Source organism: Idiotropiscis lumnitzeri, chromosome 20, assembly GCF_059441095.1.
Source record: "Idiotropiscis lumnitzeri isolate Australia: NSW breed Sydney's pygmy pipehorse chromosome 20, RoL_Ilum_1.0, whole genome shotgun sequence".
NCBI classification, from domain to species: domain Eukaryota; kingdom Metazoa; phylum Chordata; class Actinopteri; order Syngnathiformes; family Syngnathidae; genus Idiotropiscis; species Idiotropiscis lumnitzeri.
The window spans coordinates 6,086,174-6,104,920 of record NC_142410.1 but is presented as its reverse complement, the minus strand read 5'-3'; the positions used below and the strand labels follow the sequence as shown (position 1 = coordinate 6,104,920).

The 18,747-nt window shown below is 42.5% G+C and overlaps 1 protein-coding gene across 1 annotated transcript; it reads left to right on the top strand.

Annotated features, from left to right (window-relative positions):
* The first annotated feature begins 3,608 nt into the window (after nt 1–3,608).
* ubald1a (UBA-like domain containing 1a) lies at nt 3,609–18,336 on the top strand. Its single transcript, XM_088284012.1, has 3 exons — nt 3,609–3,858; nt 4,339–4,398; nt 15,693–18,336. The coding sequence occupies exons 1-3, from the start codon at nt 3,751–3,753 to the stop codon at nt 16,005–16,007; spliced, it is 483 nt and encodes a 160-aa protein (XP_088140138.1). The 5' UTR covers nt 3,609–3,750; the 3' UTR covers nt 16,008–18,336.
* Nucleotides 18,337–18,747: the final 411 nt, after the last annotated feature.

Genomic DNA, 18,747 nt, shown 5'->3' with positions numbered 1-18,747 from the left:
AATGGCGTTTAACTGCTGTCGAGCCAAGACGTGAGATGCCGAGGAGGAAGTACAATAAGATGCACGGAGAGCGCTGGGAAAGACTGCCCACCGTCGCTTTAAGTGACTGGAGGGGGCTCTGATTGGCTGCTTGGCCTTGCCCTTTCTCTCCTTCCCTCTGCCTCTTTTCAAATAAGTCCATTTCCATTTCACCTCCCTGCTTTTTAAACCCACTGAAATTTGACCTGTGTGCCTGTTGCGCGCCACACTTCCCGCTATAAGATACTTTACTCGCGTAAGAAAACAAACAAACCCTGACTAGCAATTACAAATTGCATTATGGACGGATGGTCAGGTGCCCGTATGCAGAATTGTTACACTGGTTATACGTGCGGAGGTCCAGGACTCTACTAAACGTTTTTTTTACATGTATGGAAAAACTTTTAACCCTTTTGATAAGTTAGCAAAGTGACCCAAAAAAACGTGTTTTGCCAACACACTTGTGAAGTCATAATATTTGGACATCTAGGCCGAAAATATAATACAATCAAAATGAAAACAGTCCACATTTTCCTTCTACGCCACTAGAAAAATGTTAAATAAGTTTCGTTCGTAAGATTCGGAACCGCTTGTGTCGTGAAGCGCGTAAAAAGAAGAGTCCTTCCACAGCTATGTGAACCAGCATTCATCAAATATTACAAGACTCTAATGAACAATAATATAATATAGTTAATCTGGTATTAATACAGAAATCTTTGACATTAAAATGCTGTGAGAAAAAAGTTTGTTTTCGAGTGTCACATTATGACAGTGGTACATATTTACAAACGAACACCTTATTACTTCAGTGGCAATCAAAATTATTTATTTATATTTCTGAGCATCACTGCAGTTAAGATTTAATATTTTGGCATATTGTCTACACGATATGAATACCAGTGCATTCTATTTCAATTGCCTTCTCTTATTTTTTTATACCTCTAGTATATATTTATTGTCATACGTTTTCTAAGTCCCGATTGTTTATTCCTTTTATAAAATGCAGAACTGAAAACCTGCTTGAAGCAATTTATCTTCAATTCAATTCAAATTGCTGTGGCGTCTTTCTGAATTACAAGGAAACACTTCCACCTAGTGGTTATATGCCGCATTACAAAGCCCAAATTCCCACTCACTTCCCAGTAGCAAAAACGTCCCTTTCCCCTTCAGTAACGCGGTTAAACAGTTAAATTGGACATGTATTACAAAATCATGTCTTTTCTACTCATCAAATCTTCAACGCCCGACAAACTCTTGCTTCCACGCGCTGTATGTAGACCGTCCGTGCAGTGACACTCAAAGAATGTGCATACATGTAAGTATATGTCAAGCCAGCTGTCGCATCCCGTCAAGGAAGCCTGATTTTAGCAGTGTTTCCGGGTTTGTTCAGGTCTCCTGTTAACAAAGGCCTTGCTTGGTGAGACGTGCAAATGTTTGAACAGCTGCTCCCATTGTTGCCCATTTTCCCACTGTCCTCTAGTCTACTAGTACCAAGAGCTGAGCAGCGGCCACCGCACATCTACATGTAATTTTTATTTATTTTTTTTTTTTGGGAGGGGGGGTGCATGATGAGGGTTCTTTACAACACCGGTCCTGCAAATGGAATCATTCACCTTTAATCTGTGTTTAAAAAAAGAGAGAATAAATACACTTAATGACATTTATGCATCAATTAATTACTTGATATTGCAATACCTACATGGTGATGAATTAAAATGTTAATTGTAATTGAATACAGGCCTTAAGATAATTTAGAATCTAACTTCAACAAATATGCATGTTTTCAGAACTTTCCGTCTTGGAATTATAACGAGGTGGCGTCCTGTTACCCTCTGTGGTTTAGGGAGGTAAAGCTCCCATTCACATTAGAGTAAAATATATATATTTTTTTTTTTTATCAATGTCTTATCATTTATATTTTTAAATTGTTTTATTTTCACGGATCCCTTGAATCGTACCACGGACGACTAGGGATTTATAATCACCCGTGCTGCCAATTGGTGCAACCAGAGCCGTTCATCTAATTTTAGCACACGGACTGTAAGCAATGGCTGCTCCGTAGCGTGTAAGCATAACATTATGCAGTTTATTTTTAAGTGACATTTATTTGCAAGCTTTGCAAATGTTTTATTAATATTTATACCCAAATAAAACGGATTAATGTTATAGTGCCTTGGTGCACAGTGCAAATAAAGCCACAACAACCCCCACATCCACGTAAATACAGGGCATTTGATTGTTTTATTATGCACGTTCCGATTTATGTATAAATGACGACGTTCTCCTGGGAACGGAAGTCCGCTGCAAACCAACACTGCACGTATTGTGTAGTTTTTACTTTCATTTGACCGCCAGAGGGCGTCCTTTTCAACTCCTCTGCTTTATTGCCGTTAAACCGCTTCCTTTTAACCTCCCATTGATCAAAGAGCCTTTAAAATGTTAAAGGCGAGACCCAACCCCCTCTGCGTATTATGCACTTTTTACTGTATCTTTTTATGTTCCAGGCTGTTAACGTGATCTTTCACTTGACCGCCAGAGGGCGTCCTTTCCAACTCTTCTGCTTTATTGCCGTTAAACTGCTTCCTTTCAACCTCCCATTGATAAAAGAGCCTTTAAGATCTTAAAAGGTGCAATCATTATACTGTGGGCTTGCTTTGTATCTCAGTTTGTTCGAGAAATTACATATCTTAATCAAATTCTTACATTTATCTGACTATAATCCCTGTGCACACATTTGCACATCTGCAGTTTAACAAAGGAAGTAGTATTGCGGGAATTACGTAATCCTAATGCCGCTCCGTTACCGCATCCTGTTGTTAGTGTGCGTCACGTGTTCATGTCGTATTGCACAAGTCACTCTTTAACTGATTTGCCTTTACTCATAATGGCAACCTTTAATTTCATTTCCTTCCAATTACTAACAGTGTGTTTGTCACCATTTCACTGACTTGCCTTGCACATCATCCAGATGTTTTGTACCAAATTAGTTCAACATATATGCATATGTGTACCTGCTGCTATTGTATTTATCCACAATGTAAAACAATTGGAGTGCATAAACAGTGAAGCCGATACAGTGATTTATTTATTTTTTTTTAATTCGGTTGGGACGGTGTCACGCATAATCGTTTTCTGCACGCATGGCTATCGGTTGTCCCTAAATTAACTCCGAGCGATGTAATTGGCGTTGGTGGATTTGTTTACCATATTTGGCAAGAGAGCCGCGCTGCGAGCGGCGGAATTGGACGAGAGCAACCGTCATTCACAAAAGTCAACCTTCCTGGAGCTTTACAAACAAAGCGGGTGCTCAAGGGACTTGTAGTCCAAAACAAAGAGTCGCTCGCTAGGCCACTTAGAGCCACCGCGTTGATTCTTTTTGCATTTTCTGAGTTACACTTTGAAATCCAACTTTTTTGTTTGATTTCTGGCGTCATATATCATTAGTAATCCAAACACGGCGGCCATAGGCGACTAAAAGACACGCGTGATCTGAGACCCTCTTGTTTCCGCCTACATTACCCATGCGCATTGCACTTACTTGATTGGCTACACTGTTCTGTCAATCACGCAAGGTCCCGCCCACCACCGCTCCTACAGTAAATATTTGTGTTTGCCCAGCCGGCTGTAATGGTGGACGATTGAACGGGAGGAAGACGGAATACAACTCGAGTGAAGAAAAGAGGAACACGGTCGAAAGTGTGCTTTTGACTTCGGACACGGGCTTCGTCGAAAATGGATGAACTTAAACATCAAGTCATGATTAACCAGTTCGTCCTGACGGCGGGTTGTGCGGCAGACCAGGCGAAGCAGCTCCTGCAGGCGGCACATTGGCAGTTCGAGGTGAGGGGGGGGAAAGAAAATGAAGTCGGCACGCGGCGACTGTTTATGTTTGCTACGTTCGGCTAGCTAGCGGCCGTGTGGCTCGCCAAACATTTGTTCCCCTCTATATTTCAACAAACGCGCTTTCACAACATTACACTTGAACAATTGTGAAAATCATGTATTTATTTTACACGTAGGCTAAATCTGTGGCAGTGTTGCGAAAACGCACTCCCGAAGCATATCCAATTAGTCTTGACTCTAGATTAAATTCTATAATCCGACCCACACCAGCGCTGTTCATGTGTGTGCTATTCCGCAATAAACGGCTACGGTTTTGTCTACAGCAAACCCGGACATTCATTTGTGTCGCCACATGTCTGTTCTGTTGCGAAACAAGCCATGTTCGCCCGTAGCTTCGCTATCTATTCACAATAAATCCCAAAACGCAATCTAATTTCTGTTTTGTTTCGTTTTTTTGTTCTTTGATTTTTTTTTTAGACTGCCCTCAGTGCCTTTTTCCAAGAAACAAATATCCCATATGGTCATCATCATCAAATGGTAAGTTTGGAGTGAAATAACTCTTTCAAGTTATAATTTACTTTTTTTTTTTTTTAGAATTTAAACAATCTACAAAAGTATTAAATGGTGTCCTTGATTGCATTAAGAGCGATAACGACCCTCACAGGCTGGGAAGGTTGGTGTGTTACTAACAATAACAAAGCACATGTCGGCCATGTTGTGAGCCTCCAGAAATACTGTAAACACACACTCACACACACACACACACACACTTTTGCACAGGCGGTAGCCACACTGACACACAGGGCCTCCAAGGAGGAAAAAAGAAGCAACTCTTATTACATTTGTGATTTTTTTTTTTAATTATAATAAGGAAATTCGTTTTAGTCCAGAGTGGAAAATACACACTATTTCCTGGAAGAGGGGCAGTGCCTTTCTCAGTAGTCCTACTGTGCTTGTATTCATCTCAAATGCTTGTTGGTACTCCCCCTCACATGACACATCAGCAACCTTGGGGATGGGAGGGTGGCAATGGGTGGGGACACAATATAGTGGGGGAAAGTGGAAGGTGTCTGAGCAACATAAATTGCACTTTAAGTCTTTTGAAAACTAAAGCTATCAGTCTCATTCATTTTGTCACCAAAGACATTTTGCTCATTATTCTTAAAAACAGTCTAAAAAAATGTAATCAAGCCAAAAAGTCACCTGCACATAGTTGTATGGTTGTGTTGACGTGGGCCTTTAAAGGGCGTGGTCTAGTAACTCCAGTTCTGGTTGGCCCTTAGTAAAGAGCGTCTTCTCCATGCTCCTTGTGAGTGTTTTCATTTTGTATGGATGTGTCTGACTGTGGTGGGCAAGTGGTTAAATCAAAATAATTTAAAATTTTCTAACATCTGCTTTTACCTTTTGCTGCTTTCTGGTAGCACAAGTAGAGTCAGCTCACCCTCAACTCTTCATGTGTGGTTGAGTGTCACCTCTTTTATCTTTTTTTTTTCACTTTGTTCAACTGCTGGCATATTTAAAGCTTGCTCGGGAATCCAAATTTGACGAGTGCTTTGTTAGTATTAATTTAGTCAAATATAAAAGAAAATATTGCTGTTTATACGTGTTTTAAATCTTTATTGCGGAAGGCAAATCATCTGACATAAATCCTGTATATTGTAATTATGTGACAGCAATGAAGCAATTCATGGAAGCCAGAGTAAAGTTTGAAATTATTTTATATTTCCCTGATGGCTGATATATTTAGTCCACTATATAAAAAACAGTAAATATAGTGTTTAGGGAATGACAGTACTATGGAGAATGTTGCCGATTTGATTTTCATGCGAGATGGTGCCCTCCCACATTTTGCCATTATTGCTCGTGTACGGCTGAATTCCCGTCCGGGGAGACGGACGGGTCGTCGTGGTCCGTGTGAGTGGCCACCCAGGAATCCTGATTTAATACCCTGTGACTTGTTTCTTTGGGATCGGTTAACGGAACAAGTCTACCGTTCCAGAAGAAAGATTTGGAAGAACTTGAAGAGGGAATATGAGAAGTTATGTGTACCATCCCGCGAGGGTTCCTCATGATAGAAGTTGACGTGATTCCTGGAGCGCTCAATGAATACGTAAATTACAACTATTTTAAAACGGGGGACTTGCGTTTCAGTCTTTCTATATTTTTATCATGTGGTTTGTTTACTTGTAGTTAAGTGAGGGGACATTTTAATTTCATTTTTATAGCCACTTTATTATCTTTTTATAACCCCCAAAAAAGTACCATGCTGCTGCTTGTCATCCAGTCCCAATAAGAGTGTCATAATCCCCAATTTAATCCCTAAAGTGCTTTTTTTTTTTTTTTCCAAACTGCAGCCCATTGCTGTCGATGTTGGACTGCCTCCCAAATGTGTGCTGTGTTGTGTTTAAAGGCGTGTACTTGCGTAATCACAAATTCTTGTTCTCCTTTTGGCTAATACCAGCATGCACGCCTTTCTCCTCCCGTGTGCTTTACATTCATGTATTTTGGAGTTTGCACATTTTGCGTGCGCGCGTGTGACTCACCACACGACAACAGCAGGCCTGCATGTCCAGCCTTCATGCAGGCAACAATTTTTCATTGCTGTATCGATCTCATTCACTCCGCTTCTGAACTGTCCCGTGTTTAAGATTAACGCTTGTTTGAGTGGCATATAAACTTAAATAAGTAAAAATTTCGAGTAAAATTGTGTCAGGAGGATAACTGACTAGTGATGAGGACAATAATGTTGCTATGGCAACTTTGCATCACCTACTTAATGGGCCTATAGTTTTGGTGTCCCAGCCGAAACACCTCTCGTTAGCGCTAACGGCAGCGCTAATTACAGTTCACTCGTCTTCCTACACACTAAATGACAATATGTAAAAATAAATATACGAATAAATAGATGTCACATGATTTTTTTGGTTAATATCCCAAATGTCATGTTACGACTAGAGATGCAATTGGTAGGAAATAGTGACAAAAAAAAAATCAGTTATCAGTCACAATTTTGCGAAATCATTTCATGAGTTTTATTTTGAATATATAAAAAAAAATTATCAAAAATCGGTGAACTAGTGTGTCGCTGTCAGCGGCCATTTCCGCATTGCCTTCCCTCGCCCTCCAAATGTCCCCTCAGTTGTTACCTTCACACCTCACCCTCCACAACATGGGAAACCACCGAACTTGTGAAGGTTGCTCGAGCTGCGTTCAAACGAGCATTAAATTCAACTGGTCAGGCAGTATAGCAAAACCTTTTGTTTACTCGCTCCTGGCTTCTCACATGAGACGAGAAAAAAAAAAACATTCTGGCTCTGAATGTTCTGAACACCTACTTCCACGCCAGCGTCGGGAGCTATAAATGGCGTCATGTTATTCTTTTACAGAATGCAAACTATTTGGCAGTGAATTGACAGTCCCGGTACCGCACTCCCTTTTGCCTCAATTGCACCAAGACCAAAAATCAGCTCCAGGCCTTCGCCAGAATTCTCAACCGTCAGTGAACCGACTAATCAGTTACTCTGCCCAATCGCTACTCGTTAGTCACTAGAAACTTGAAGCCAAATATTTTTTTTTTCCTCCACATTTCATAGGTGAGGTGCTTCTCAATTATCCAGTTGCCTGGCTTAGTTCTTGACAGCGAGATGTGGTTCCTAGCCTAGAAACTGTTAGCATTATGCTAATGCTAATGACAACATTAGAGGAAGCTCAGGGAGATTCAACAATATAACAGAACTCAAGTACGGGGCGCGGGTTCACTCTGACAAATGAGTTCCATCCTTTTCCTCTTTAAAACTAAAAAATATGTCACATCTGAACATATTGTTGCTTTAACAATCAGATCGATTTCCTCGATCCTGAATTTGGTAAAGAAATTCTATCCTCCATTTTTTTTTTTACTTCAATTGATGTGTGCTTTCCAACCTATTTTTATGATAACAATATATTTTTACTGTAACCATGGCAACCAAGCACGTCTGGTTGTGGGCTGTTCCAAAAGGTAAAATAGTAGTCAGATTCCGCTTCACCAGTGTGCAAAAAGTCACTTAAGGTTCGTTGGCACACACACACACACACACACACATCAGGACAAGTAGTACTATGAATGGCGGGAGGATTTAGCTCGCTAAATCTCTTTGCCATCATTGCCTTTTTCCTGACTGCGTGTGCTTGGACACGCTATTTAAAAGAGCTGCCATCAACTTGCTGTCAAGAATGTTTCTTTTTCCTTACTTGTGCAGCCGGCGTGTCACTGCCAGTGCCGTACAACAACGCACTTGTGGGATAGTTGTTCAACGGTCATCTTTGTGACGTACAATAAATTAGACAGGCATGATTTGAGAATGCACGACGATGTCGGGTCTGCACGTACACAGAAACGGGTTTTACGCTTGTTAAAAATTCTTCATGAAGAAGCTACACTCTTGCCTCGTCACGTTTTGTTGGTTTAGTTACTAATCCACATATCAATAGATTTTATATCCAGGCTGGTTCGGCACCGCACACTGCATCAGCGGTGTCAAACTCATTCTTCTCACAGGCCACATCGTTGTTTACAGTTTCCTTCGGAGGGCTTGTATGCTTGTGAACCCAAATATGGTATGATCGGTGTTAAATAAACTTGTTCGAAAACAAGTACAAATGTTTCTCATCGCTGCAGTTTGTTTGTAATATTGTAAGCAGTGAAATCTGGCGATTGATTGAAAAAGAGAAGAAAATATTGACACTCAAATTGGGTCGGTGTTTGGCCGTGCGGTTAGAACTTACTTTCTGAGAATGACCCATATACACAACAAATCGATGAATAACTAGTTGTGTAATCAGAGACCAGTAAAACTTTTTTTTTTTTTTTTAAACAAGAAATGCTTGCGATATCTCAATGTTGTTTGAGCAAGAAACAACACGTAGTCGATGTATAAAATGATTGAGGCACTTGGTTATTAAACGGACCGGAAATGCGCACAGGTGTGTGTAGAGATAATAAGCTGCCAACTGTGAAAATCTTATCCATCTCTGATAGCAAAAAAAAAAAAAAGAATTATTAGCTTTGGTAGGTAATAATTATTGACTGTTTACATTTACAACTTCTTTGATACTGGAATGCATACTTTATTGTGCATCTTTAGTGTAATCTTTGTGATTTTCAAAGTGACTCTGTGGTGGCATGTGAAATAATCACTAAATATTGTTGGAAGCCTGCAGCAGCATTGAACAAATTTACTGCGAGCTCGTGAAAGTAAGCGTTGGACTCTATCCTGCCATTTTCATCATCGTGTTCAACTTCGCTATGTAAAAAAAAAAAAAAAATCTTTGATGGATGCTGTCTGCACGTCATGTGGTGTGTTCTCCAAGTTGTCTCGATGGATGTCGGAGGGGGAAAAAAACAATTGTTCTTCCCGAAGCTCTCGCACCATCATCAGTATTTCCATGATGACATGTTCTCCTTGTACAGCCTCAATGAACATAGTGAATCCACATGTGACCAGAAATAAGGAAGTGCCCCCCCCCCCCAATCATCATGTGACTCAGCCGAGAAACAAACACAGTGACAAAGACCGCTTTAATCCTGCCACAGTTATGGCTGTTAAAGAAAATGTGGCGAGGGCCTCATGTGGTTTCCTGGTAATAAAGTCAGGACGAGTGTGTTTGAATAAAACGAGGGGGTAACGTAATTAGGAGTAAAAGGTCAGCGAAAGGGTCACTTAAAACACTGACAACAACCTCCTATGCTGACTAAATAGAAATTTGCTCCATTTAACGTAATCTTCAGTTCATATCAATGAGGACCCGAGTTCCTCCCCCCCGTTTCTGTGTGATAAATGTCAGGAACAGTTTCAGTGACTTTATTGTGCCGTAATTGCTGGTTATCGCGCACAAGGTGAATTCAGCACATTTTTATTCAGGTCAATGTGCAGTTCCTGCGCGGTCACAGAGCAAACCTCTTTCAGGTGTTGTGCTTTTCTGCAAAAATTGGCTTTGCTGGGTTTTTTTTTGGGGGGGGGGTGCCAACCTGAACGTTGGATTTGCAGGTCCTTGCAGATGTAATGTGCCATCCATAAATCATGATGGCACCGAATCTACTGTCTGCTCTCATTCCTGTCTGTCTGAAACACCGTCCATCCGTCGTCACTCGGTGAGACAACGAATTAGAAAAGGCGAGTGTTGTCCTGCGCACCAGGAAGCGAATAAATGCCGAAGCGAAGTGGCGTGCCAATGGCAGCTTTTTGGCCAGAGCTTCCGTCTGCCACAATAGAGACGCTACAATATTTAAAGCATTTTAACATGATTCAATTCCGTGTTTTCTTTTTTTTTTTTTCATCCATGCCAGGCAGTTGGCCACATCTAAAGGCGCTAGTTTGGGCAGTGCGCCGCTTGTTCCAGCATGTTTCCCCGCACATTTCCTGGAGAACAGCTTCCCAGAACCTTAACCACTCTCGCACAAAGCCTTTCAACACATCTTGTGCTTCGTCGTCCCTACGCCTCGTCTTTTGCGACAAAGCATCGTTGTCACATTGGCCCCTCACGTTAGGCAGTAGTATGCAGTCTGGTTGGTCAGCTGACATTTCAACACTAGCTCGCTGAGATCTTATCTTTCTATTCCTGTGCTCTCACCTTCACAAGCTTTAGTTCATCCTTTTGCTTCTTTCCTGGATCACGTTGGTAACCCCTAAGCTGTTTTCTCATCCTGCCATTTGTTCGGACCAGTTTACGTCCAAGTTTGCAAAGTGAAGCAAAATTATGAAGAAAGAAAGAACAATATATGTTGCCCACTAGACCTGTCTCAGTGCTTCTCTTGGCAACGTGAACCCGTATATTTTCCTTGCAGCTGCTCTCCCTCGTGATGACCTTTGGCCCAGTTTCCGTAGCCGCTCTTTCACAGAGCCCAACTATTTTTCTATATGGCATCTACTGTTAGCATGCTTGCCATTGTAGAGCGTGCTGCGGAGGAAAAACAAATGCCCCATTCAGTCCCAGCTCTCCTATCTTCTTCCTGTTGCGGCCTCCCAATGCCTTTCCGTCTTCCTTATGTTGTTTCACTGTACATTTGACATAAGCATACAAAAACACGAGACGGGCGGGCTAATGATCAACTTTGTGCATGTATACACCTGTGGGAGGGATTTCAGCTGCTTGAAGCTGAGGTGGACGGAGTGAAGGGTCAGGGTTGGTAAGTGGAGGGGACGCTCACTTTGAGTTGACTCAAACATTCAGCAGCACCTGGGATATGTCGAATATCTATTTTTCCTGAAAGATCCACTTACGCCAGAGCTTTATTTCTTGGCCGATGTATTGAGGCATTGCTTCATATTTTTCCCACAATTTTATTTCTTCATGATCCCATCTGTTTTGTGAAGCGGTCCAGTCTCTCTTGGAGTAAAGCAACCCCACAATATGATGCTAAATTGAGTGTGTGTACACTTCTGGTTTCAATGTGTCTACTTGCTGGAGCGTTGGGAAATGAGCAGATTACGATTTACGTATCGCAATAATGTGGGCACCCATTCCCACGGTGAATGGTTTAAAAAAATCAGCAAGGCTGCCGAGAGGCAAATTAAAGCATGGGCGTTTGTCCTGTGGCGTAGCATCACAGGATAACGTAACGTAATATGTCAAATGAGCGAACAACCAGCCCCACCCCCTCCCCCCCAAATTTTCCCTTTCAGTCTTGCACACACGCTTAGTATTCCTCAGGAATGCGTTTGGTGAGGCTGGAAATAACTCTCTCATCATACGCATGTTCCCCCCACAAACGGTGGAGTGTTTCGGTGCGCCGAGGCTCACCGCAGCCCGGCATGTTTGGGGCGGCTGCTGACCATCAGCCACGCGTTCCTCATGCCGGCAAACTGACTCGCAAGAGAGCTGCCGGGGCCGCCGCGACCGCAGAGCCTCCGTCCTGTCAACAGAAGATCTGCGCTCTTTCCTCACAACAGGCGTCCCCATGGTAACGCCGCTCTGTTGGCTGTGTTTCGAACACAAACTCCAAGTCTTTGTCTGTTACCCCCTCTGGTCTTTTCCGTGCGGAAAAGCAAACGGCGAGACCACTCTGAACTTAAATCACTGTTTCATTTGACCGCTTAACAGTGCTCAGATCATACTCGGCTGCGTTTAAGGACTGACATTCGGAGCTATGGATTCCATCATCGAGGATAGGTGCCACGGCTGAGTCTCGAGTGGCGATTCCTGCGGCTGCCCAATCTGCAATTTCGGCGGCTTCGCTTTCTAGGAAGGCTCCTCCCGTTTGAGTCCAGGTTAATAGTCCGGATATAAACTCGGAACTAGCAAACCCGATCAACCCCTTCCACAAATCCCACAAATAAGAGACCGGCCATCGTGTTTCATCATCGTCGTCTTTATTTACAAATGTAAATACTTTAAACGATCCTCTGACATTTTATAGGCGTCCAATCGGAAATTGGACTTGACTTCCACGTAAGGAGGTTTAAAACATATGCGTTCGCCTTTATACTTTGAAGATGTCTATCTTCCATTGGCTATTTCTTCCAAGACCGAATCATTGACGTGACCTTCCAGACATCGTGTAAAATCAAAAAAGACGACGCGCGGTTGTTTACCTCTAAGAATGTACGCAATGTCACGAGTCTTGAGGTTATCAAACGTCTCGGATTCGTACAAAGAATTGTGCCATCGAGTAAACCAACTCTTGCCTTGATTTCCACGTACGTCGACTACATTGAGGATAGTTCGACCGTCGGATTCCGTCGTCAACAAAGACGCCAAGTCCGTTTGCCACGACGGAGCGAATAAGCCTGATACTCGGTTCGTCGGAGACGCGCGTCCTTGATGACGCCAATTTCATCCGCCAATTTCTTTGCCTGTCTCCACAATCTGATACTGACCGCTTCTCCGGCAAAGTTCTTATAATCTTCAATCGTCCACCCCTCCTGGAAAATCTTATCGCAAAGGGCTCCCTCTGTGATCACAGGCTTGGCGCGGGGCATCATGGCGTTTGCCGCGGGTGATCCGTGATCGCCTTATATACCCTCTCGGGCTGCACTCATTCCATACCACGTTGAAATTTCCGGGGGCAAAGTCCAAACAGAAACATGCTCTTATATGGGCATGCGGAAGAGGGGTTAGTTACTGATTTACATGGCCTGCTAAAAAAAAACTTACCGAGGCGGATGCCATTTTATTTATGGCCGCTAGGGTATTATGTCTGTTTGTTCCCGCTAGGGTGAGTCGAAGAATCACCGAATTTGTAGTTCTAATGAGTCCTAGGGGGTGGGTTAAGGGCGCTGTGGGAGGGGCATTGTCAATCTATGACGTCATATCCGGTCATTTTTTACGTCAAATCCGGTCAAATAGGGGAGGGGCATACTATATGACATCATAGATTGTCAATGCCCCTCCCACAGCGCCCTTAACCCACTCCCTAGGACTCATTAGGACGACAAAAAAAATCAGTTTTTGATTAACTGGTAGTTTACATTCATTGCTAGCTCGTCGTAAACATCAAGTTAATCATTAACTGTTTTTGTTTCAGTCACCTAAGTTCAGTTCTATGGGAAAAAAAGATAAAATTCCCCTTAAAACTTTTCAAACGTGACTATTTTTGTTTATGTTGATATTTACTACAACAACGCTGATGTTGGCTGAATTATTTGCTCCTGTGGTTGATTGTTGCCATGTTGCTTCAAAGACATCTACAATATAATGTGATACTGTTACAAATGTTAGATTGCTATAATATCCCATTATCCAAAAATTTCATGATCTTCTTTTAATAATTCCCTTATCGGGCCCATTTCCTTGCTTCAGACATGGATAAACAACTTCTTTGTACATTTACATCCTTTATCTGTTGACAGTACACATTCTGGTACTGAAGTGACCTTTATGGTACAAATGGAGCATTGATTTTACACTGCGCAGGGAAAATATTTTGAGTATTCACAACCTCAATCCCCTGAGCAGTGGTTCTATAGTCAGATGTTGTTAGCATTTCAAAGTAATTCGCATCATTCTGGTCGTTTTGGAACGTTACAATTTCTCAGTAGATGAGAATGACCTTTTAGGAACGCTCCGATCGAAATCCCAAAGTGAGGACAGATGCTTTTTTTCCCCCCTCCCCTCAAAGTTTATCATTCCTTTCAGAGTCTTCTGTCGAGTCTCAAACAAAAGCTAAACGTGTAAACTGCAGCGTGTGGTCTCGGCAGCTGAACATCGCAACTGCGTGTGTTTATGGATGAGTCAGAGCTCTCGGCAGACAACCTGAGAGGACAGGTGTCAGGTCCCCCCCTTCATTTTCTATTCAAGGACATCGAAGGCCTCATCCGCAGTCACCCACAGGAATACCGTTGACACATCAGGAAGATAAACAAATCTAGATAATAGCCGCCACCGTCGTGCGCTCAGAGAAAGCACCAGAGGTCACGGGTACTTTCTAGGGTGTCGCTTTACCGCAGGAAACGGCCTCAAAGACATGAGCCAGCACTTCCTGTCAGGAGTGCATCGCGGACATGCTCGCTTTACGTAACAGAATGCCAAAGGGAGAACTTGTGGTCCAGTTTTACCCAGACAAGCGCGACCCCGAGAATGTTAAGCAGCAGCACTTTTAGGGGGGCATTTTGGTTCACTACGGAGTAGTCCCGAGCCCACTTCCGTTTTCATTGCCTTTATATTTTGGAATGAAGTGTTAAATAAAAGGAACACAGAACTGAAATGCCTCGTGTTAGAGGCGACGTATGAGATTTGGCCACTCAAGAGTCCAAGAAAAGATTAATTGGATATGTTAGCAGCCCCTCAGGTGAAAGTTTTTGCGTTCAAACCCTGACCGATATCAGGTAACGAGCGAGACGATAAATGCTCCCCGCCTTTCGGTGTGGCAATGACAAATTATCGCCACTTGACCCTCGGCCATCGTGTCACAAATGCTTCCCGATCGATAAGGTTTTTGTTTTGAACAAGACGGAGTAAAAGTAACCCTAGATTTACTATGAGAGCATTGTGCATTTGAGAATGGGAAGTTGAGCCGCAGCTTTCGGAGTAGATAACGATATAAATTCTTTTGTTGCAGCTTGATTGACTGGCTAGGTTTGTCGTCGACTTTGGTTGTGTGCCACGTGAAGGCGACGCCGTCTTTGCCTCCCGCTGGAATACAGCAGGTTGTTGTTTATGCCTGTCACAAATGACTTGAAGGAAGCTGGGCATGGAGTCGTGGGTGTGTGTGTGTGTGTGTGGAGGAAGTGGGTGAAAGGCACAAACATTGGGCCTGCAAGCTTCAAGGCACTTGGTTGCTGTTTTTGGTAGTCATGAGTTGTGTGTGAATGTGTGTGTGTGTGTGTGTGTGCGCGCTTTGGGTGTGTTGCCTGGCAGCACAACAGCTAAACTGCTGGCACACACAAAAAGAAAAAAATCATTATTTTGGTGTCTATTTATAGTGAGGTGGGGAAAAAAAGACAACCTGGGTTTTCAGTGCATTGCGAATTGTTTTGTACATTTTTTGTTTTTATTTAGAAATTTTATGGATGCATGAGTCTAGCGTTCATGTCAGGTTACTAATAAGGACAATGCCTCAAATAGACTGTCACGATGCGATGTGTCGACGTATTTACCACACCCAGCTTTATGTTTCGTGTCTTCTGGCGAATTGTGTAGTAGCTCTGATGATCACAAATGTTTTTGAGTGGCTGGATATTTTGGATTGTTAACGATGACAGCACAGAATGCCGTGAACCAGATCGTGTTTGCTGTCTTAATTTTACAATGGATCCGTAAATTCTAACATTCCCACCGATGTATGTGAACACTGAATGTCTACTTCCTGTTTTGGAAAAGCACTAAACTTGGTTTCCCTTCCTTACCCTCAGATGTGCACGCCAGCCAACACACCAGCGACCCCCCCCAACTTCCCGGACGCCCTGACCATGTTCTCCCGGCTCAAGGCGTCCGAGAGCTTCAACAGCGGCAGCCCCATGGCGGCGTCGGCGGCCACCTCGCCCCCGCAGCCGCAAGTCGGCGGCTGGGGGGTGTCACCCAACGTGCCCAACGCGCCGCCGCCCCCGCAGGGACTCTGGACTCAGGGGCAGCCCCCCGTACAGCCCTGCCCCGCCTGGCCAACGGGCGTCAACCCCCACGCGGGCGCCGAGCAAAAGGCGAGCGTAGCGATGGAGGCGGAGAGATGAATTGCCACGCCACCCCAACCACCCCACCCCCCCGGAGAGGCGGGGAATTTGTCTTTCCCCAACCCCCCACCCTCCCACAAAAAAAATTGAAAATAAAAATAAACGGATGTGGCAAGACGGACGGACGTGGAGAGACGCAAACCAAGAAAAACGTTGGGTGAACAATTTCAAGAGGAGAAAAACCAATGCAAAAATGAAAGTAGAAAAAAAAAAAATACAAGATACGCACACGCATAGTAATAAGAGAGGATGTGAAATCTTCGTTTTTTTCTTACATAAATGACAAGAGAAATATTTGAATTTGGGAAAAATGAAAATCAGTCGTCATGCCCAAGGATTCTATGTGACGTTCAAGGACATTCAAGGCAGCAAATTTTGTAGTTTTTTTTTTTCTTTCTCTTTTTTTTTTCCCAGCCCCTCTCCAACACTTTTTATTAGTGACCCCCCCTCCCCTCCCCCGACCCTCACTGGTCTTGTTGTGTTTCTGCAACTGTCTGTGCTGCATGACGAGAGAGGAACTTGCAATGCAGTGTTTTGTTAAAAAGTGACTGAAGCATCACGCGCGAGCGAGCGTGCCCGTGCGTTTCCGCTGCGGACGGCAGCTCTGGTCGCAACGTATCGGCGGGAATCTATATAAATGTCTATGTAAACACACATGAATACACGCGCGTTCAAGGAAACACCTCCATATTGTCATCCCCATCGTCAAGGCGGGGCTTCTTCTTACCTCACCTGGTGGTCACCTGACTTCTTTTAGCCAATCAGGGATTCTTCTTAAACCAACTGTTTGCGCTGACGACACAGGACATGTTTTTAACAATTTTGGGGCTTTGTTTTTTTTTTGTTTTTTTTTTCTATACTTATCTTAAATGCAAAAGCCACTTTTGGTTCATGCTAGTTTATCCGCAAACCCAACGGCTTATTTTTCAACTGAAGTCTACAACTGTATACTTTTTGAGATTATGGGTTGTACAAGGAGAAGAAAAAAAACATCACTAGTGGTTTAATATAATATTGTTTGTAACGATGATAGTTTTATTATCTGGGAGGCGGTTCTGCTAAAGCAGCTAAACTGGCTCTAGATTGGGGGGGGGCGTGACTACTCCATTATTTTTTTTTTGGACTCTTTGTAAACATTTTGCATGACTTGTCAATAACTTTTATAGCAAAATTTACACAGGCTTTCCAAAGCTAATAACTAATTTGAGTCGGATCATCTCGGATTGAGGAAAAATATCCCTGACGGTTTTTTTTTTTAATGTGAAGATATATTAGGGCCACACAAAAAAAAAAATATTCCAGAGAAAACAGTTGAGAATAAAGCAAGGTGTAATATTTAAAGACAATTTTACGTAACGATTTCATGTAGTATACTATAAACGGACTTTCTTGTAATTTTGTCGAGAATATGACTATTCTTGTAATGTGACTTTTTTTTTTTTTTTTTGCGATAATGCATCTTCTTTCTGAAGACTTTTTTCTTGTAATCCAACTTCATATTTGCGCTGCAATATGAATGGTTCCCACAAAAATATGATTATTGACGCAAGATTTTTTTGTATTAAACTTTCTCATAAAACTAATCAAATTGTCAAAAGCCGGTTTAACTCATTTACTGCCATCGACGGCTAAAGACGTCAAAGATCCATTTTTTTTTTTACTCAGCATGTAGTGAATGAGGTAATGTTCTTCATCTTATGAGCGTTTTTTTTTTCTTTCCGAAAATAATCTGATTGTTCGTCATTTGACGATGCCTTTTTTTTTGTGTGGCCCTAATGCTCATTTGTAATTCAGATTCCCCAAAAAAAGACAGGTTGCTTGTATACAACAGAGGGATTTTTCAACATTCACATGTGGAAATCAGTTGCCGGCCCACCACTGAGATAAGGTGGGGGGGCAAAGGGCAGCTCAGGGGTGACCCTGATTTATGGCAATATATTACACGCAGGGTCCTGCCCTGCTTTGGTTATTTTTTTTTTTTTATTAATTTCTTTTATAAATTTGAGATAAAGAATATTTTATCTAGCTGGTGGAATTTTTTCAAGTTAAAAATGACGCCAACTATGGATCTATTGAAAAACAAATAATAACGTTCCTCTGTATTATTTCTGATCAAACTTGTTCTTCAGTTCATCTTTGCCATGCTTCATACTTTATTTGGTTAAATCTGAGTGTTTTCTGGGTTGGCCTGTTCATAAATGGTTTCTCATGTGCGTCCACTTCCCCCACTTTGTATGACTGTATGAGACCATTCCCACAATATTTGTGGACTACCTGATAATTAACTTATCATTTTTGTGAACCTAAATAAATATTGTTTGTCAATCTATTATAAAAGTGGTGCTTAGGTGTTTGAGATGCAGGAGGCTTGCCTTTCACTACTCTTGTTTATTCTTTACCCCAATAGGGAATCTGGGTAGTACCTCACCCAGTTAGATGAGAGAGCCACAGATGAAAGGAAAAAAAAAACGGAGCAGGGGATAAGAGTGAAGCTTCTGAAAAGAACACGTTCAGCTGCTAAGCAAGTATGTCTCCTTGAATCGTTGGCTCGTCAGATGTAAACACAAAACACCAGCTGCCCACAAGCATCCAACACATTAGCACAAGCGCAGTAAATGGAACACTCCGTGTCCTAAACTGACTTTCACACCGCTTGCTCCTCAGCGGGAGCTGATGATGAGAGCGTGAGCCAATTTGTCAATGTTGCTAGTTGCTGCCGATTCAAAGTGGATGTCGACAA

Bases quoted from the DNA above. Each gene is read 5' to 3' on its own strand.
- ubald1a (XM_088284012.1), top strand. From the start codon at position 3,751: ATGGATGAACTTAAACATCAAGTCATGATTAACCAGTTCGTCCTGACG. The intron at 3,859-4,338 runs GTGAGGGGGGGG...TTTTTTTTTTAG, and splicing joins CGGCACATTGGCAGTTCGAG to ACTGCCCTCAGTGCCTTTTT. The intron at 4,399-15,692 runs GTAAGTTTGGAG...CCTTACCCTCAG, and splicing joins ATGGTCATCATCATCAAATG to ATGTGCACGCCAGCCAACAC.